The 22,004-nt window shown below is 46.4% G+C and overlaps 1 protein-coding gene across 9 annotated transcripts in view; it reads right to left on the bottom strand.

The window, feature by feature from the left end:
* Positions 1-22,004, bottom strand: part of SIPA1L2 (signal induced proliferation associated 1 like 2) — a 212,770-nt gene that overhangs the window by 71,699 nt on the left and 119,067 nt on the right. For all 9 annotated transcript variants that reach the window (XM_059170444.1, XM_059170443.1, XM_059170449.1 and 6 more), the window contains 4 exons: positions 15,123-15,256; positions 13,243-13,431; positions 6,793-6,967; positions 2,277-2,380 (listed from right to left, as the gene is read on the bottom strand). In XM_059170444.1, coding sequence (XP_059026427.1) covers positions 2,277-2,380; positions 6,793-6,967; positions 13,243-13,431; positions 15,123-15,256 — 602 coding nt within the window. The remainder of the gene's footprint in view (positions 1-2,276; positions 2,381-6,792; positions 6,968-13,242; positions 13,432-15,122; positions 15,257-22,004) is intronic.

The raw sequence follows: 22,004 nt of genomic DNA, 5'->3' as shown, positions 1-22,004 counted from the left end.
TCCACTGACTCCTATTTCCACTCCTTACCCCTCCCCCCCTTTATATCATGAATACTTGCCCACACAGTGTTTCACATGCAGGTTTCCCAATGGACCATATGCAAGATCATATATATTCCAGGCACAATAAGAGCACTCATTAGAAAAGCAAAACAAACGATTTTATAGTTTTCTACCTCTAATCCATCAGCAAAACTTACTCAATGTCATGGATTCTCACTCAAGTTTTCAAAAACAACAACCGAGAGGTAGCAAAGTAAGTCTTTAAGCTACAGAGTCTGTAATGTGTAGAATCAATTTACAAGGTATGTATTTCCAATTTGGGAAGCTTAAAACACCCATCCACACCCTACTCCCCAACCACCATCTGTTCATCTACTTTTTTGTGTGTAGGACTTTGAGAGTTTCAGTGGGGGGGGGCGGGGAGTCAGGTACAGAGAACTCATAAGCCCACAGTTTTTAATTACCATGCAACCCAAAGGAGGCAGGGAAAGCCCAACAGACGTCAGAATCCCAGAGGCTGCCATACAGGAAGTGATGGGGGTCCATCCAGCGTGGAGTCCAATGGCTCAAGTAATTAGGGAGCTGAAAGGGCTTTGTGGTTTGAACACTCAATGACTGGGGTCAAAAGGCACTGGCTCTTACTTCTGCTAAAGTACAGACAGATTTCTTGGCCGGAGTAAGCCCTATCAGTTTTCTGAGCAACGACTCACACAGAGTTTAACTACAGAATGATTCTCGAGTATCTGCGAGACAACGGCACTGGTCTAAATTAAGCTTCTTAAAAGCGAGTGAATCTGTTTGACATTCTTCGAAGTAAATTTGTTTTTAAGAGCTAGAAATCCTTTAGGTTAAAACATTTAAATACATGCATGGGATCTAGTGACTATAACTCTTAAGTCTTAAAAAGCATACAGATGTACGGGTGCCTGGCTGGTTCGTATAAGCCGTCTGCCTTCGGCTCAGTCATGATCTCAGTGTCCAGGGATAGTCCTGCATTGGGCTCTGTGGAGCCTGCTCGTCCCTCTGCCCCTCCCCCACCGCTTGTGTACACACACACACACTCTCTCTCTCTCTCTCTCAAATAAATAAATAAAAATCTTAAAAAAAAAAAAAAAGAAAAGAAAAGAAACCCAAAGAGATATGTGATCAAAATTCATTTATTTGAGAAAGAGAGAGAGAAAGGGAGAGTGAGAGGGAGAAGCAGACTCTCTGCTGACAGTTGGGGCAAGAAATCTGATTATTAGAAAACACTGCAGACCATTCAGGCAGGACAAGGGACTGAGTTTAAGCATCAGATAAATGGTCAGAAAATCCAGATGGCAAGGAGAAGGGAAAAGGAAAGAGGTGTTGTCACTACCCTGGCTCATCCCAGCTGGAGGGTCAAAGGCGGTTCTTGTAATTTGTGACCGCAGAGGGTAAGCGGTTTCTTTGCCAGAGGTGTATTATGACCACCTTCATAAATTTCATGAGCATTCAAAAAAAGAGAGAAGGAAAACACTCCGTTGTGATTAAGTTTCATTTGTTCAACAAGTTCTTCTTTTTTAAAAGAATTTGTCTACTTGAGACAGAGAGAGAGAGGACACAAGTAGGCAGAGGGAGAAACAGACTCCTCGCTGAGCGTGGAGCCTGACACAGGACTCGATTCCAGGATCCTGAGATCACGACCTGAGCTGAAGGCAGGTGCCCAACTGAGTGAGCCACCCATATGCCCTTCATTCAACAAATTCTTACCAAGCAACTTCTAGGCAGTCCCTGGTGTGCTAATGTATTTTTAGAGCCAAAGAGTGCAGTTAAATGACATCAGAGCTAAACTTCCTAGACATGAAAACAAACTTTGTTTCAATTCCTGATTTAGCCCAAATACAATCGACCCACCGAAACTGAATCATGCCACGAATAAGTTATAAGATCCGTTCTTACAGTATTTTCTATAATTAAGTCACCCACCTGCACTCAGAAACCTGAGCTCAGCTTACCTTGCTGGCTTATTTATAATGAACACAGTGGACACCGGTTTCCATTAAGATTTTGCCTAGCAAGCAATAAAGGTGTGTGGAAGAGTTTCCAAGTTTTATAAGAAAAAACTGCAATATAACTATGCAGAAATATTCCCTTTCCAAGGCCAACTACTTCCAAATGATGAAAAAGCGTCCAAAATCATTCATGCCACTGAAGGAAAAAAAAGAAAATTCCAACGATGCTTTGCCAATTCTAAGTGCACGAAGCCCATCGGCGGGCTGAGCTCCGATCTGGAGGGCAGGGGGAGGACTCACCTGCTGTCTGTTGTTGGGCATGTAGGGTAGCATGGTGGACACGTGGAACATGACTTCGTAGTCTTTGTATGTGGTATAGAGGGAGTGAGTTCCTGTAGAATCAGCTGGAAACAGAGGTGGAGGACAAACACACGTCAGGCAACTGCAAAAGTTAGCAACGTGATACTCGCAAGGTTGTCCTTCCGAAGGCAATTTGTTAGCCAACGACAGACCACCCAACTATCGGCCACCGTGTGTCTTGCTGGCTACTCTGCTCTCTCGCAGTGCAGCCTTCCAGCCACTTTCCAACCCACATCCGTGGCCTGAATGCTCAGGCGTCTCCTCATCTGCTCTCTCTCTCTGTACCTCCCACACCCGTCCCTCAACATGGGGGACGCTTTTGTCATACTGACTTCGAGGACTTGCCATGGATGGGACGGAGCACGGGTGAGCAGAGGATGCCAGATGCCGGAGGTACAGCTGGAGGCGGGTGTGGGTGCCCTTATTTGAAGGGCACGAGCTAACCAGCAGCTCTCCTTGCCCCGCTCTTGAGTGTGTGTTTACAGTTAACTCCGAAGAGGTTCTTGGGCACCCGATCGTCCAGAACTCAAAAACACGGAACGGGACTGACTTAATATGGAAATGAGAACCAAAAATGTTCAAGACTTCTTTCCCTGAACGATGTAATTAATTTTCTTCTCTTTGCAGCAGGCAATGCAATGATGCAGTCAGATGATTAAGAATGAAGGTGATCTCTTACTGTACATTATGTGCTGACACATGTGTAAAACGATGACATCTGAACCCCCTCAATCACACAGCTATTCACCTTCTGAAAAGCAGAATGATTCTTTGCAAATTCAAAATCCATCTGTATTATCAACAGATTACCCGAGACTGAGAGTTTTAGGCACCTGAACCAACACGGTGATTATAAAACACTTACATGATAATCTTAGGGTGGAATTTTGAACCACTTTGCATATGGATAAATAGAGACAAAAAGATGCATAGACAGTAGGATGTGAGCAGAATTCAGGACCGCCTTTCTCCGGCTTTGACCAACATAGAAGTTTGTCTACTTTTTAACAAGAAACAATGTTATTCAAGGTCATTTAAAACCAAATTCATTCCATTGTGTTTATTGGGGAAACTCTAAGTAATCATCTTGGGTTTACTTTTTTTTTTTTTTTTTTTTTAAGATTTTATCTATTTGACATAGAGAGAGATCACAAGTAGGTAGAGAGGTAGGCAGGGGGGAAGCAGGCTCCCTGCTGAGCAGAGAGTCCGATGTGGGGCTCGATCCCAAGACCCTGAGATCATGACCTGAGCTGAAGGCACAGGCTTAATCCACTGAGCCACCCAGGTGCCCTACTTTTTTTTTTTTTTAAAGTAAGTTCTATGCCCAGCATGGAGCCCAATGTGGGGCTTGAACTCACGACCCTGAGATTAAGATCTGAGCTGAGCTCAAGAGTTAGATGCTTCACTGACTGAGCCACCCCCGTGCCTCTCATTTTTAAATCTAAATATTTTAATTTTACTTTAAAAACATTACAACATTCAGCCTTCATGGGCCTTTATGATCTTCCTTCTGAATCCTACAGTTTTTCTTTTGAATATTCATTCTAAATCAGTAACGGTCCTGAAAATTTTCTAAAAAAAAAAAATACAACATCCAGTTTTGCAGATTCTGAAAAGGTATTCAGAGCATACAATTTAATAAAAAAAGGGAAGCACTTAAAATGTTTACATGCAGATATTAACAAATCAACCTGTAGATGGTAAGAGAGGATATTCATCCGATAAGCTGTTTATTAACCAGTCCCCAAACAAAGCAATTATCTCTGTTAACTATATATTAAGTACATATTTCTTATTTTTTTTTTTGAAGGGCTTCTTGGAAAGTAATGGTCTATTTCAAGTGTCTTGGTTGAAGACAGAGAATGTGGCTTTGGAAGGGAATAATGATCATCTTCTTTCACAAAGAGCTGACTTGTTAATAACAACATGAAGGTCAGGGGCTGAAATGGCCCAGCACATTCAATAGTTCTCGTCCCAACACCCTGCTATTTGGCTGGTTAGAATTCAGTGAGAGAAATCCTTATAGATAGCTAATAGTGTAGTCAACAGGTTTAAGCTTCGGGAAATTGCAGTGAAAGAACAAAGATGCATTTTGGGGAGAAACACTTCTTTTTTTTCCTAAAAATTCATTTATTTGAGAAAGAGAGAGAGAGAAAGGGAGAGTGAGAGGGAGAAGCAGACTCTCTGCTGAGCAGAGCTCGATGCAAGGCTCAATCCCAGGACCCTGAAATCATGACCGGAGCCGAAGGCAGACACTTAACCGACTGAGCCACCCAGGCGCTGCTGCAGGGAGAAAACACTTAAAAAAATACGACCATAATTTGTCTATCCCAAACAGTACTACAAGATGGGTTTCTGAAATTAAATATTCTGAAAGTTTTCATCTCAAACGTCAGTATGGTAACGGAGAAGGTGAACTGACAGACTTGCTCAAGGGTCTGCTGCAAATATCCCTATGGGCAAAGAGGCGTAGGCCATCATGGAAGTCCCCAGTTGTCACCTCTGCACGCAGACCCAAGAGGGGCTGTGTTTGGCCTGGGGTCTGTAAGCCCTCTTTGGTGAGCCATCCAGTGATCTTAGTGGTTCCTGTCCCCTCTGTTCTGGCTTCATTTCACTCTGTACTTAAAACAGAAAGAACCAATTTTCAAGCCAGAAGGGACAACCCTGTACATTTTCCCTGGGGCTCAGATTCGACCAAGGTCCAGTGGGAGGACAGAGTAAAGACTACCATACCACCCTCTTGAATTTAAGAGGGATGGTTGTGTGTGTGTGTGTGTGTGTGTTCTAGCAAAGACATAATTTCATTTGAGCATTTCATGAAACAGAATTCTCGGAACCTTCCTATCTACTACAGCGACGTCTCAGACATCTCGCAGAACACCTTGCCTTGCTCATAAAAATAACTCAGATTTGTTGATGATGAGAATCAAGGTGTCGAAATCTCGTTCTCAGGTTATCATTTCCTTGAGCGAAGGGGCTAAGTTTGGCATTTGTAATGGATCAGAGACATGTATCTCCTGGGTCATAAAAATTCAAAGCTGACGGCAATGCTGCCACGTAGGGCAGTATTTATATTATCTGTGTTGCAGTGTTATGGAACGTACAGATCGGAAGTTCTTACGTTTCCTCAATCCACCCCACCGAAGACAGACGACAGGCAGGCATAATAATAACTCCATGCCAGCAGTGGTGTTCGGGACGGCTGTCCCTAAGGGCGGCATGCCCACACCGAGGGAGTTTGCAAGGAAAAAGGAAGGAACATCAGAGAAGGTCTCATATGGAGATACCTAGAGTGGGCGTCACAAGCTATTCCCTAGTCTTTACAGATCCGAGGCAAGAGGAACATACACCCAATATAAGAGTCAAGATTCCAACCCTGGCGTGTGTGTAGGACATGCAGGGGCCCATCTATGAGGCAACACTGTCTCCAGATCTGATGAGCTGTGTTCGAAATGTAACCTTCACAAAGAGATTTAAAAAAAAAAAAAAAAAAAAAAAACCAGATCTGATTGACAGGCACAGAAAGACCAGGCCCCACCCCGATGTATGCAAGTGTGGATGAGGGTCCCAAGTTGAAGGACGCCAGGGACATGGAGCCACGGGACCTCAGATGGCCTCACACCACGCTCCCATGGGGAAGAAGTTCATACTTCACACCCCCGCTGGGAGTGGGCCACCTGCCTTCCCACTTCCTCCAACTGTGGGATCTATCCGCTCCCCTTTGATTACAAGAGGACACAGAGGACTGCTTGATAATAAAGAGTATTTCCCAAAATACACAGAGTTACTCTGCCCGGAATGTTTCAGATACTGACAGCTAAGAGATCTAACAGCATAAAGACAAAGATAAAATATTTAGACTTAACAAGGACCAGAAGGAATAGGATTCTCCAAATAAAGATATGATGGAAATCTGCACATCAAGGGGGGGTGGGGGGGGTTGGTGCACTGAGCCTGTGTTTTAAATCCAGACTCAAGGGGGCCTGAGTAAGGTCACGGGCAAACAACGAGCCACTGTCTCCACACCCCAGTTAACACTGCGAAACCAGAAATGAATAGAACGAGGCGGAGACCCTGGCACTAGCGAAGGCGCTCATATTGTCTTTTAGAAACGAATGCGGGCTCGTCCTTGGTACATCAGAACACGGGTGTGAGAGCAGAGGTGAGGCCAAGAGGAAGAAGGGGATATTAAAAGATTCTTCACAAACACTGGGGAATCTCTCTGCTGGTGTTACAGAAAAGGAACTGACCTTTTGAGCTTCTGCGAAACACATACCTCTTGAGAAATGTGCTGCCTTTGCTCACCTGAGGAAATTTCAACTCTATCCCAAGTGAGCCTGGCGAGGCTGCTGCTGGGGTCAAGAACGGGGTGGGGGGTGCTTGCTAACTCAGATTTATGTGGTGTGCCTACCTTTGGAGAATTAAACTTGCATGCGTGCACAAATAGGAAGCTTACTTTTATTGTCCAGCTGAGCTCGGTATTTGGAAAATCCTTTCAGTCGGACTCGCTGGCCCAGAAGATCAAGGAATTCTTCAAAAGCTAGTCCCGCCGTCTCATTGTTATACATCTCCTCCTCTGTGCTCTGGCCTGCTTTGCAATAAAGGATTCCGATCTTGTGCTGAAAGCTCAGCTGAAATGGGGGAGAAATAGAATTACTTGGCAAAGAGCATCAGACAAGCTAGCTTCCAGTAAAATTAAAACAGTACGCGTGCCTGGACAATTCCCATAAGCAAATGAGCAAAAGAGGAAACAACTGTCATTGTGCAAAGTGCTGCAGATATCTAACAAACCCAGAAACCCCCATATATGGTGGGGGACATGGCAGAAACCATAAGAAACAGAATGGATAGCCACGCTGCATAGGATCCATCAGGTTTGCAGGACAGACAAACAGCCTTGGCTATGTACTTAAAAATACAACTGTGGAAGTTCGTAATCTTACACCTTCTGCACAGTATAGACAGTCCTCTTCCAAGTCAGAAGGAAAAACAAAGCCATAAACTTTTAAGTTCTTCCCTCTCCGGTTCCTGACGCTTTTGTTGTTGTTCTTTGACATTCACGAAAATATGAAAGACGGTAATGAACAAACAAATCAAACGAAGGTCCGGTAGGGGAGGAACCCCCGGGGGAACTGGGATCTATGTACAAGACAGAATGATGTTTCGTGTCCATGAAAGTAACTTTGGCTATAAAATTACAGTCGTTTCTATATTTCTGACAGTCCAGCAAAGAAACCATCTGCTAAATACACAACAGACCATAAAGAATTTTAAAAGCCGCTGAAGAGTTCCTGCCGTAATTCTAACTCACAATCAATCTCTTATCACACTGGAAGCGATGGGGCTGCTTTCTCCCAACGCCGGGGAGACACTGGATCCAGCTGGACAGCTTTCCTCCTGTTTCCAAAGAGAAACTACTCCTCCCTCCTGAAATCAGGGCACTTAATCTCACTACCAGCAATCTGAGCCTCCCCAAACTGACAGATTATCAGACATCACCGATTTCCTAAAGGCATCAATCCATAACACTGCTCGCTTTCATTATCAAGCCATAAAACCGAGCCTTTAATCAGAATTCATAGCTGACTACCAGTAAAATAAGGCAGAACGATGTTCATGTCCCTTGAGTGGCAGAGTGGTAGGAGCTGTCTTACCTGTGTTACCTAATGACAACATATGAACCAAGAAAGGGAGGAAGCCACCTGCCCAGGCCATCCTGCACACTGTAGGAAGCATCTTGGTAAACGTTAGGATACATTTACAGTCAAACAGAAAGCCAGCCACCCCGGCATTCTGAATGTCATCAACCTGGACCGGGTATTATTGGGGGTTGGGGGGAGGATATGGGGAAGCATCATCTGTTTGCAACCTGACTAAAAGAGCTCTTATGGTGACGGACCCCACAGCATGGTGGACAGTGCACGGCCTGGACTCCTGTCAGACCCTACAATCTTCAGCTGCATGGTGAATACAATGATTTGTGCCCCAAGGGTGGGGACAGCTGTGTCGCGAACTAACCGATAGCTAGTATGATGAATTCTATTGAACTAGTTCTTTGGGAGGGTTAAGTGGAGAAACTCTTCCCTTCTTCTAGAGACTGAAGGGAAAAACGTTTCTGATGAACTCGACTCTCCAAATAAATGAGAAACCCAATTTACTGCAATGAGACCATCATCTAGAAAAAATATGGAGTGTACTAAAAGTGCCCAGTATTACTTCATTAGAAACACTCATTGTTCCGGAGTGACTCAGAAGACATTTCAGGATGTTAAAGCCACTCGGGAAACAGAGGACTAGCAATTATCCCCACAGATGTGGGTGATCTCAGCGACTGTCGGGATCCATACTGATCCTCTAACGAGGCCTTCCCATCCTGGATATCAGGTTAGCTCGGTGACTCCTCAGCCGTTGGAAGAGGATTTCAACGGTCTCCCGCTATTCAGCCCGAGACTAAACGAGGGCCCTCGGAGAGGCCGCTGACTGGTTGGCGGTAGCGCATGTAAGCTCAGTGTCCCACGGGCCCGCATGCCTGTGCAGCCTGGCACCCACCACCTTGCCTGCACCCACAGACTGCCACACTGCCATCCACATCCCTGGAGCTCCATCCGGTCCGCCTGTCTGCTCCTCCTGCACCTGCTGCTCACGCCAGGGCTCCTGTCAGTACCCAATGCGTCAATGCCATCTGGCCACCAAGTCTGCACTAATGCCCCCCGGCTGCTCCTGCAGCCTGCCCTGGTCTGCCCTGGCGTCTCCAGCGGGAGAACCCTTTCTCTTCCCACAGCCACGCCTATGGGAAGAGGCCTAGAGCAAAGCTGTATGGGGCTGCACGGTTTGGGCCAGAATGGCGTCCTGCCCATTAAGCAGAGCGCTCACCAGATGGGCACAATTTCTTTCTGTGACTCCTGAGTTTTCTGGACTTGATATTCCTAGTGGACTCCTATTCAGGCAAAGGCCAAACACCCAGAGAACTGGGCTCCCCCAGGCCTACTTTGCTGGCTGAGGTGCTGTCCGCTCCACACCCTTCTTCCCAGCCATCGGACAAAGCAGCCAGGGTCTAGACCCTGAGTGCGGACAGGATCTGTGTTCCCTCCAAAAAGCCCCAGGCCCATGAAAATTAGGGAATGTGACTCCAACAGATTTCAAAGCCCCCACATGTTCATGACAGCCATCAGAGCACTGCTGCAGTGACAAGGTCCTGTGGCAGGTACACGGCATGTCTGAGCATCACACGCGTTTACTGGGAGGAGACCACAGAACGGACGATCTCTAGGGTCTCAGAACTAGCAGCTGGGGTGGGCTTGCTACGACGGCTGCCGTTCTGCTCAAACTAACAGAATGAAACACGGGGAAGAGAATTCTCTGACTTGATTCTCTTACAAACCTCATGAAAACAACTAGAACCTAGTATCAACTGTCACTCCTCCTGCACTGTATCACAAAGCTAGCAGCACACCCCGCAGTTAACTGCGGCACAAAACAAAGGGGAGACCCCAGCTCCCAAGTACTAAAACTCCCAATTCTTTCAGAAGAGGGTTTGTCTCCAAGCTCTCAAGAACTCGGGCGGCCCCCTGATCTCTTACCCTTCCCCCTGACCTTGGTTTAACTGCTCTGAACCATAGCCAGTCCCACAGTCCTGGGGGAGCTGGCCAGGTTTTTGGGCATCAGTACTGTCAGAAACCAGAAATACCCACTTGTTGAAATTGCAAACTGCAACAGTGCGGAGAGCTGGACATACAGACAGGCCGCACAGACAGAAAACCCAGCACACCAGGTCTCTTTGGCTTCCTGGGATAGGACGACAACCGACTGATCCATTCCCAAGGGCAGAAGCCCTGTGCTCATCAACAAGGATTTAAATTTAAGTGAGGGTGACAAAATTAACAAAGTCATAGAAATGCCTTGCAAATAAACTGGAATGTGTAGGGAGGCCCTTCTAGTGTTTTCTCTGGACTCGATCTGTCCCTGGCAAGCACTCAGTCTTATTTATTTAGATCATCTCTTCAGACCTGCGTGACTTTGCCCAAAGCAAGCCTGGTATGCAAGCAGACGTATTTACCCAGGGTGAGGGGGACAAGAGGAAAGCCGGCCTGAGAACAAATTAATCATTCCACCAAAGACGCCGTGATATTCTCAGAGCAAGTGGCCACAATTTATCTGATTTTTTAAAATGTCAACCTAAATAATGGTATAAAGTCATCTATGATATAAATTAGGAGAGTGTTTTAAAACAGGAAAAAGGGGATTTTTGAGAGGTTGAGAGATGAATTTTTGTAGATAAAGTAACAAAATTTCAGAGTCTCACTTAATTACTTCCCTTGTCATTCTCCACGGAGGGGAGTCTTTCTGCTCAAAACTTAAAGGATGGGGCGCGTGGACTTAGAGAATGAACTTCAAAGAATGAGATGCGTGATCTGAGTATCTAATGTAGCCCTTGCTACGAACCTACGTCCCGGACAGCAGATGTACTCAGTGACTGGGTTGGACTCGGGCAGCTACAGACCCCATGGAAGCAGCACATGAAAATATATGCTTGCAGTATTTTTTTTTTCTAAGATTAAAACCCACTAAGAACAGTGCCCGAAAACTGGCCTAGCCCATTCCTGTGCAGATTCGCTGGTTAAAAGCTGAATCAAAAGAGTACTATCTGGAACACAGTCTCAAACACTCTTAAAGCTTAGTGGCAACTTTTAAGGATCCTTTAAAAATGAGCATGTTTAAAAAAGGAAAAAAAAAAGCCATCCAATCTCTCTTCAGAATGAAGATAAATGGTATCTCTTCCTCATGTAATATGGGAGTCAGACACCATCAGGAGGTATGGGGAAGTGACAAGGCCATAGGGCACACCACCAGGAAAGCAGACCAGAGTCAAACAAACACACTTGCCAAAGAAAAACCACACGAAATTCAACTAGAGCTAAACGATGCACTGGTTCGCTTAAAAGCAGAACCCAATTTTCAAAGCATTAACTTTGACATCAAACTGTAAAAAAAGGTGTTCACTTAAAAGCATTTAAACACTCCACTAAAAAAAAAAAAAAAATGTCCTGGCATAGCTTCTGGGACTATTCTGCTCACTGGACATCCCAAATCCTTGCTTTGTTTCAGGAGGAGACAGTCAGTGGTTGCTGCTATGATGTCTCTGGGGCCCTGAGGGCGTTGGGGTGTAGGCCTGTGGACCAGGGGCTGTCTGTGGGATTTTCCACAGCAGTCTGAGGGGACCAGCTACCTTAGCCACCATGCTGAACAGCAAGTCCAGCCATAGATTTTAAAGGGGAATGATATACTCTAGCAACATAAAGGGACACAGAACTACCACATTCTCCTATGACTAGAAATAGAAAAATAAGCATGACCATAAGATATGAAAATAAGTGTGGTTCTTTTCATCAAGACCGTATGCTCCTAGAGTAACTGGACCAACACCAACACGTCCTTCCTACCCTCCCTGATAGCGGGTTTCTCCTCACCCACTTCACGGACATCTCGCACATTTACCTTACCAGTCACGACCATGGTCCAGCCGTCCAGGGTATCACACAGTCTTACAGGTCAACTGCTCTAGGGGAGAGCTCTGGTTTGGTTAGAATGCCAGCCTTCCTTCTTGAGACAGACAGATCGCAGGACTATTCACTCTGAGTGTTAGGGTGCCCTCTTCCTTTGGATAATCACGCAGCATTAATGTCTTAGACAAATTACTATTTCATCACTTTGAGAACTCTGCCATCTAAGTATCAAAAACCATCAATCTACCACATTGGTGTTACTAGGTCAACCAAGAAATACCTCCTATTTTCCCTAAAACAGGCAAAGGAAATTTCCTTAGAAAATTCTGGAAAGATACATGAAGATTGTCTTTTTGGGTTTTTTAAAAGCAGACTTTTAACAGCAAATTTGCTCATCTGAAGTAAGTTACATACACTGGGGTGCCTACCTCTTAGGTTCCTGCTACGAGTTATCTCGTATTTGACGCTTAAAAGACCTCTTTCCACCATCTGGGCCACTGTCCAACATTACTTCTCTCCCAGACAATGTCAACAGTCCATGACTGTACTCCAGGCTATCATCAGCCTTTATCCTCACCAGCCTGTCTCATTCTCTTCCAGCAGGATAATCTTTCTAGAATACAGCTCTGATTGTGTCTGGTCCTACCATAAAGCTTCAATGGCTTTCTACTTGCCTCCTGAATCACGTGGAAACTCAGTCTAGCTTTTAAGGTCTTATATTATAGGCTGTAGCTCAACATACTTTTTTTTTTTTTTTCCCCCAACTACAACTTCCCTAGATGTGCCCTTGTCTTATAAAGAAACTCATCATAGTTCCCAAAGCAGTCAACTGCTCCCATCCCCCTCCTGGAATTTGACCCAAGTCGCAGTTACAAGGCCACCTTCTTCAGGAGCTGTGCCATCAGATGTTACTTCTTTTCCCAAAGCACTCACTGCACTTAAACCTCCTCACGATCCGCTGCCACCCTCTGCCCTGCAGAGGTCTTTGTGCTCTTGGTCTTACTATTCCTCTGGGGCGAGGAGTGACTTCTCCCCAGTCTCCCCAATGCACGCTGTCCATTTCTCACCTGTTAGCATCAGTGCCTTGTATACAGTGAGGCAAGGACAAATGTTAGTTCAGGAAAGACCCAACGTGAGTTTTTTAAACCCTGGAAAAAAATACCACTGATCTTGAATAGTCATGAATCAGCTGGGCTCTTTACCAAAACCTTGGTAAAAACAACATAGGTCACAACTCGGCAGGAGGGGTACTACACTAGACAGCCATCGTGTTTCCTAGGAGCAGTCAGAGAATGCATTAAAAATAAATGATCCCCAAAGAAAGATGGATGGGAAAAGTCCAAAATGTTTTGAAACACAGACACATACTCGGACCCAAACGGAGATGCTCGCATTGTACACACCCCTTGTTCATCCAGCTTGAGCAGCTGCTCCGAGACCTTGGGTGAATTCGGAGCCTGTCTCAGGCACTGGATGCTCAGCTCCGGGATGACGTACTCCAGAACCTCTTTGAGAGGTAGTCCCCGCGCGGTCCCATGCCTGGCGGTAGAAGGTATGGCGTCTTCTAGAATTGCTCCTCGCAGGGTTGTTAGCTGTGGGGGGTGAGGGGGGAAAAACAGAAGATTCCAGAACATCACAGAAGAGTTCTTGTTTACTCCTGGTTACTTCCTGAAAGCTAGATTTTTTAGTTGTCTTCCAAGAGGGGGAAAGGTCAGTCTCTTTTCTGAGTGGGCAAAAGTGACTACAGCTTTCCATGGGTAGAAGCAAAATCAATACTCCCAGAGCCTTTAAACAACAAAAGGGCCCGGGCTCAGGGATAAGCTGGGAGGGGTTGAGAGAGTCAGGGAGTGTGCCTGTGATGCTGCGGAGAGGCTGGAGATCCCCGGGCTGGGCTGGATCCCCGCACTGCCCTCCCTGTATCTTCCTCCCACCGCTCCCTTCTCTGTTCCTGTTGCCCTGTGTTCTGCACCAACTTCTGTCCTTTCCTTTTTCTTCTCCTACTTCACTTTCCACTGCTGACGGGTCCTGTAGCTGGATGGGGATATCCAGTAACCCCCACAGGCACGGGGATTCAGGCCTCAGAAGATCATTTACTACTGAATGTTGCCTCGTAAGTGTGATAAGTCCTCGTGCTCACTTCGGCAGCACATACCCTAAAAAAAAGTGATATGTCCTCAAACGCGTGAGGATGGCATAGGAGCGCCATTCTGATACTCGCTCCGGAGAGGAAACCATTGCAGCACTGCAAATCAGGGGACCCAGCTCTGACCCCCCATCCCGACTCTGGGAAGAGAACTGTTAGCGGACAAGAGAGTCGGGGTAAGGCCTGTGGCAACGACGTGTGCTATGTGCACCACGTTCGAGAACACCACCACCCCGCAGAGGCCTGTGCAATGAGGAGAACATTCTCTCAGCAGCCGCACCGGCTGACACGGGAGCCACAGGCTCTGTGTGGTTACTGGGCACTTGACACATGACCAGCAGGCCTGAGGAACTGTATTTTGAATTTCATTTAATTACTTCAAATAGTCACAAGTGGCTAGCGGCCACTAAATTGGACAGCCCAGGCCTGTAACTTGCGACAAGTCAGGGGCTTTATCTCCCATGTACCCAGCATAGAGCCCCATCACGGGAGCACCTGGCCAGCCATGCCGCGGGACACAGGCTCACGCACACACAAGGGGTGAGCGAAGAGCTCCCTTTCCTCTCGCTGATCTGGAAGGAGCCAACCAACACATGCGTGCTGGAATGCTTGCCAAATACGCCCCGCCCCGACATTACAACAGGTCAAGAGAATAAAACCCGAAACACGGGCCTTCTTTGTAATCAGCGTCTCTACCTATATTGTTCCGTTTGTACAACACTCCCAGTTTTTACTCTAACCAAGGCAAGAGCGGCACTAAGCTGGGACCTCAAAATAATGCGGCGTGCACAGACAGCCGGCCATGCTCCCCCACTGCGGACCAGCTGATTTCCTGCTTTAGATCTCGAAGCTGTTTGTCAGCTCCGGCGTGAACAGGCCAGTTCATACATGTCCTCTCTGAGCCCCCAAACCTTCTGGTCTTACCATTGTATCCTTTCTGTCATGTGAGGGGGAAGTAAAGCCATTGCCCCTTAACATCTGTGACAGGGTTTCAAATTTTTATTGGGAATAAAATACTGGAGGTTCTTTCAACTATCTTAAATGCTGTAGTCATTAATATTATACCTTCTCTGAAACAAGCTAGTGCAGTAAAGTCAGAGGCTTCAGCCCAGGACAGCAAGGACACAAGGCAGCCATTACCTCACTTGTCCTGAAGGCCACCCGGTAGTTGAACTGGGACCCCTCTTTCTCCTTGGCGTCTTCTACCTTCTCCCTCCGGATGCTGACAGCCACCGGGCCGAGGTTTTCATCTATTCCAAAGTAGTTCTGGTGCTCTGTAACAGGAGACAGTGGTGGCATCAAAAGAAAGGAACAAAGGACCGGATGGGTGTCTTTTGGCGTCTTGTCCCATCTCTGAAAAAAATACCACGTGGGTCTGGGTACACAATTCCCCAACTGTGTTTGGTCAAAGTGTTTTGTTTCCAAATCGGATGTACTTACACATCTCATCTTCCGTTACTCTCATTCTGCTCGTCCACAGCTTAAGAGCTGGAAGAGCTCTTTTGCCCCTGCCCCCCACCCCATCCCTACCTGCCCCTGCTGTCCCCGCATCACTAAAGAGCATCCCCGGAAAGAATGTGCTGCCATTCCCAAAAACTGTCAAGAGAAAAACCTAGCTCCTTGAAGACCGTTACCGAATGGCTTCCCTCCAGCTGGGAAGGTCACCTTCTCTGACCGAATGTGGGCACTCGGACTAGCCAGGTAAAGCTTACTCCTTCATCATGACGTCACTAATGTACCTAGCCATCTAACACAAAATTTTACAACAGACAGAAAAGGTCATTAGTTGCTGAGGTCGAACTGTATCTACTGATTCTGTAACTTGGTTTACTCTGTTCTCAGCTAATCATGAATTTCACATTAAATCGCTGGCCCTGCAGGGCTCCAACCCATGCGGTCTCACTGCAGGAAGAGGTTTTGGGGGCCCTCTCGTCCATCTAGCACAGGAATCCCTGAGCACACGGCTCTGAGGGATGGTCAGGAGTCTCATTACACATTCAACAACACGTGCCCGGCACCGTTTTGCAGCAGGGTCACAACCCAGGACAAATTCCCGTTCATGAAGCTAATAGGCGAGCCTGAACTCTGCCAACGACAGGAAGCTTACTGCTTTGGGAGCAATCGCTTCTGGACTGTGGGACCCAAAGCTCCTCCGTCTGCTGAAAGAAGTCAAAACGCTCTCCTCCAACCAAACTTTAAGTGTCGTCTTCTGAAAGGACCCAAACTTAACACTCAGATGTGCTGTGAACACACACAAAATAGAGGGGTCAATGGCCCCAGTGCTTATTCACGCAGCTTACCTATTTTTAGCAGCCCCTTCGTATCAACGATCCACGCCGAGCAGGTGGGAAATCCAACCTCCCAAGGGGCATTCGTTTATTTCTTAATGAACTCCTACCAGGTCAGGTCCCGAAGGTATATACTCATAAAAATGAGCTTTTTTCACCTTCTATGCAGAACCAGACTCATCCCCTTTGACTGTCACCTTAAAAGGTCTGGGTCCATCTTTCCCAACTCTTCATTTTTAGTTAAAAAGAAATAAAATGAGTCAGATATTTATAAGCTTGAAGAAAACTGCAGGCACTCTGAAATGCTTTGGTTATGCTAATATTTTCCACCATATTAATTCTGGCCACATTATTCTGGAAGGAATAACAAATGTTATTTAGAAAGAAGAAATCAGGGTGAAAACAGGATCTGCCATCAGCCAGGACAAACATTACCCAAAGCCAATGGTAACTATTCGCTAGATCTCAAAAAGCCATTTACTCCTTCTCTTCTTTACTTTCCAATAATTTACTTCTTAACTCTTGTGACCAAATGAGATTAATACTGTCATTGCTTCTCTTTACAGTTGAGACTACAAGTAGCAGGTGCACTATTTTAGGGGCTGATGGGTGAATGACTGACTTACTATAGTCCTGAGCTTACAGGGTAGGAAACAAGCCTTGGTTTTGGATGGGTAACTCGTCCCCTGGGTAAATTACATGCTAATTAACAGCCAGGTTAACTGATACAGACAAGAACAACTCTAGTGAAACCAAGCACACATCGTAGAAAACGTAGCAGGTTGAGGAAAGCTGGCCCAGAAGCTGTTACTTGGATTTTAATCAACAGCTTAAAAATAATCAATGAAGGGCACCTGGGTGGCTCAGTGGGTTGAGCCTCTGCCTTCGGCTCAGGTCATGGTCCCGGGGTCTTGGGATCGAGTCCCGCATCAGGCTCTCTGCTCAGCAGGGAGCCTGCTTCCTCCCTCTCTCTCTGTCTTCCTCTCTCTCTGCCTGCCTCCCGGCCTACTTGTGAGCTCTCTCTGTCAAATAAATAAATAAATTTTTTTTAAAAATTCAATGAAAACAGAGACTATAAGTTGTCTACTTTAGACTACTAGGCAGATTATCATTTTATTAAAGTTGGTGTTAGTGACTATTAGACCCACAGCATTATACCTATCCTGTGGAAAATACATCTTAAAACTTAAATCAGTTCAGAATTTCCTTAGTTACAATCTGTCCTGACAAGAACTTTCCTCTTTATCTCTTTTCTCCTAAGGCCGATGCATTAAGAAAAACATTCAGCAAGTTCACAAAAGCACAACCGGTCTTCCACAGGCAAAAGCTTCCTCCTCAGACCCCATCTGGACAAGTTACCTGCAATAATGCTAAATCAATTCTCTGGTAGGCGTCTGATGACTTCTACTGACATGAATGCAATGAGCCTCAAATTATTTTAGGGAGGAAAACAGTGACCAAGTCAACAAAACGCTTTCTTGTGGTGAAACAGAGAGTCCAGATTCAGGGCATTGAATTGCTAATTTTTTTTTTTTTTTTTTTAGATTTTATTTATTTATTTGAGAGAGAGACAGTGAGAGAGAGCATGAGCGAGGAGAAGGGCAGAGGGAGAAGCAGACTCCTCATGGAGCTGGGAGCCTGATGCGGGACTCGATCCCGGGATTCCGGGATCATGACCTGAGTCGAAGGCAGTCGTCCAACTAACTGAGTCACCCAGGCATCCCTAATTTATTGTTTTTAAGATTTTATTTATTTATTTGACAGAGAGATCACAAGTAGGCAGAGAGGCAGGCAGAGAGAGGGGGAAGCAGGCTCCCCGCTGAGCAGAGAGCCTGACTCGGGTCTTGATTCCAGGACCCTGAGATCATGACCTGAGCCGAAGGCAGAGGCTTAACCCACTGAGCCACCCAGGTGCCCCTCGAATTGCTAATCTGAACACGTGACGTGCTCAAACAAGTGTGTGCTCTCCCCGCATCAGCACGTGCTGCACGCACAGCGGACCGGGGGCAGCTGGGGCTGGTCACAGGGGAACACACGGGAATTTTCCATGCTGAGGGAGCTACCCCGCATCTTGACGGTGCTAGTGGTTACACACCGTGTTCATCTGTCAGAACTCTTAGAACTTGACACTTTAAAAAGGGGGAATCTCACTATAGGTGAAGTGTACCTTCATTTTTAAAAAAAATTGAGGAAGAAAAGGTCAACGAGAGAAAGACCCAGTGGGCCTGGCAAGTAGATGGGTCTCTGGCAAGACAGGAGCCATGAGCACTGCCCCCAGCCCCGTGGACCATCCCTCCACCCCCGCTGCCCCTCGGTGAGGAGAACAGCTGCCCCTCCACTACTGGTTCCCCCATTTCCTTATCCGACCTCCACCCCACACTCTGACTCTGGTTTGGCAGGCCTGTCTGCCATGCAGGGCACTGTCGACTTCCGGGAGTGTCTTTTCCCAGTGAGCCACCTCAGGGCTCTCCTTTGGCATCTGCTTTGGGGCTGCCCCTCTGGCCTCCCCTCATAACCTGGATGTGTCCCAAGGCTCCGCCATCAGCCCATGGCTGTCTATTCAGACTCTTGTCTTCCAATCTATCTGAACGTTTGTCTGTCTGTCCTTCCATCCACCCACCCATCTTCTCCTGGAAGTTCCTCAGTGACATCACCCCAAAATCTCTGCACACTCCTCTCCCCAAACTCCCCTAACTCACACATTGGCCCCCAGCTGGCATGTCCCTTGCTCTTCTGAGCTTGACGTTCTAACACATCCTTCTAGGCTCCACACAGACATTGCTTCCACTGACACTATCTGCCTCACCTCCAGATGAGGTGGAATCCTTTAATTTTTATATCCTCAGGGCCTGATTTGATAGGACCTAATAAATTATAAGGGCTTAACAAATTGTACTTGAATTAAGGAACTCAAGTAGGCTCCCCGGGTACTGCACAAAAGGAATGGTTTTCCTGAACCTCAACCAAGAGCATCAAAATAAAAACAAGGAGGCAGCTCCTTGCACGCTGGCGAGTGGAAAAGGCAGTGTGCAATGTCCTGGGACCAGAAATGTAGCAGGTGCTGCCTCCATGAAAGGGGTGATATGGTTTCTTGAAATATTTATAAAACTGAGCACCGAAACACCTATTAGAACAGTCCTAGTGCTGCTGTAACAAACTGCCACAAGTTTGGGGATTCTAAATACTCATTTACGGTCTCACAGCTCTGGAGGTCAGAAGTCCACAGTCTGTGCCAATGGGCCACAATCAAAATGGCATCTGGACTGCATTTCCTCAGGAAGCCCTAGAGAGCAATCCGTTCCCTTGCCTCTTCCAGCTTCTAGGGCTGTATTTCTTGACTTCCCTGGATCTTGGGTTCGCTTCTCCTCTCTTCAGACCCACACCTGCTTCAGTGCCCGTAAGGCATTCCCTGTCAGGACTCTCCCTATCTACGCCCCACACAGACACTTGGGATGGCACTCAGGTTGCACCCAGAGAACCCAGCATGGTCTGCTCGTCCCAAGATCCTCCACTTTATCACATCTGGAAGGCTGTATTTGCCTGATAAGGTAATATACACAGCTTCCAGCGACTGGAGCCTGGATATCTCTGGGGGCCCACACTCAGCCCACCACACACACTGCGTGCATCTGAATTCATTCATTCAAATGTCCAGCAGGGGCTAGATCTCAGCCATGTGCCATACACTGATACATAAGAGGGATACCACGTCGAGCCGGACACGGTGCCTGCCTCACAAAATTTTAGTCCTGTGGGGCTAATGCTATTGGAAACAGATGAGAGTTGTGCATTCCAAGTTCTGTGGCAGTACGAAGCATGAAGTACCAAAGAAACCCCACTAATATCCACTTGAGAACCAACAATCTGGAATCCATGGACGCAGTCAAAGCACAAGGCACAGAGCCCGTCTACCCTACTTTAACATATCCATAGGACATAGTTCTTCAAAGCCGTTCTCCTCACTCTGCTCCACCTTTCCTCACTCTTAATTCTGTTCCCACAAAACAACTCCTCGAATTCTTTTACATACAGAGTACTCTAACCCACAATCACAACGTGTCCCCTCTACTTACTAAGGGCTGTCCTTGGTTTTGGTGATGTTTTGTAGTTCTCTGTCATTCATTCATGGCTTTCTTTTAATTTAGTCCAAGGTCCCTGATATTTTAGGATAATGGAAATAGTATTTTTCAAAAATATCCTATTTCTATTTGTATGTTTCTAGCATACGGATAATTCGGATCGGAGATTGGATTATTTTCCTTTTGGTTTGACCAGGTTTTGTGTGTGTGTGTGTTTCCCCGCCTACATATTCTGAAGCTCTGATTTTGGTGCTCAGAACTGACCCTTTTATCATTATGAAATGCCTCTGTTCATCTATAGGGACCGATCTTGCTTTACCATCCATTTCGTATTAAACTAATCAGGTGGCGACTGTCGTGTCAGGGAGCCCCAGCTATCAGGAGAGAGGTCTCTGGCTCTTGAACCTGTCCACCGCTCCGGGGAAGGGTTTCCCATTCTCCTGCCTGGACGCATTTAGCCCAGAGACGGGCGTGGGGTGGACTTCTCACTGGCTTGACTTTCACTTAATCCCTACTCTCCAGTGAAGTGCCTTAGTCCTGCCCTTAGCCGTGCAGACGTTCAATTTCTCCAGAATGAATCTTCAGTTTCCCCCCTGGGTAGGGCTGAGTAGTAAATGGACTACAAGGGAGAGAACAGAAAACCCAGCTTTTTAAACATATTGAACTGGTCTCCTGCACTCGCCCCCACTACCAGCTCTTTTCCTGAGGTACCTGGTTCTGCAGGGTGTGGAATGGCCTCCTGATGGTCTGTCCCTGCCAACACACACACACGTGCGTGCACGCACACACACCCAGTGCTGGAGGGGTGCCATTTTCCCATCTGCAAAACTGGTCTGGCTCTTCCGTCGGCTTTGGCGTATCTTGTCTACTGCTGCTTCTCTCTATTTTTTTCCTTTGTGGCTTTATTCCCTTTGTTATTCCTTCACTATCATTTTTAGTGGTGTTTTGGAAGAGGGAGCGATAACATGTGTCTCCAATTTGTCACGCTGAGCAGGAGTCCCAAACTCATGTACTCTTAAATACCTACAATTCTAATAAGCCTGGTTGCTGGTCTCTGAATCTGGGCTGTGCTAACTTAGCAGCTGTTGAACCTTGGGTGAATTACATAACCCTTCTTAAGCTCAGGGCCAGTTCCCTGTCCCCCCGACCCCCATATGTGCATCACACTTATCATCCTTAACCTCAGAGAGGCCTTATAACTGAACACATGAATATTATCAACAAAGACATACACCACAGACAAAAAAGGACTGCACATAAAACAAACAGCACCATGGCGTGTTTTGACTTGGAGCCCGACAGTCCTACAAAGTTCCAGGGTCAGCGTGAAGATGATTCACACTTCGAATCTCAAAATGCCAATCTCTACTCACCTGGAGGGGCTATATCCCATTCAAGGTAGTCATTTAAAGAATGCGGTGGCACAGATTTTACTGAACGATTTCTATCATGAACTATCCTATTTTTTGTTTTGTTTTTGCTTTTTGATTTTGAATTGGAGAATCCAAAATTTGCATATTCCCTTTTTCATGAAGATGGCAGGCACATTAGCCAAAGGACCTTTTATCTCTTTTCTGCCTCCCCACACTCATTTTCCATTTTTCCCTCCCCATTTTACTCAGACAAACTCTCTGAATGCAAGCCGAGAAAGGACG

This window comes from Mustela lutreola, chromosome 4 (genome assembly GCF_030435805.1).
Source record: "Mustela lutreola isolate mMusLut2 chromosome 4, mMusLut2.pri, whole genome shotgun sequence".
Classification (NCBI taxonomy): Eukaryota; Metazoa; Chordata; class Mammalia; order Carnivora; family Mustelidae; genus Mustela; species Mustela lutreola.
The sequence above is the reverse complement of the archived record's forward strand: the minus strand, read 5'-3'. Positions and strand labels throughout refer to the sequence as shown.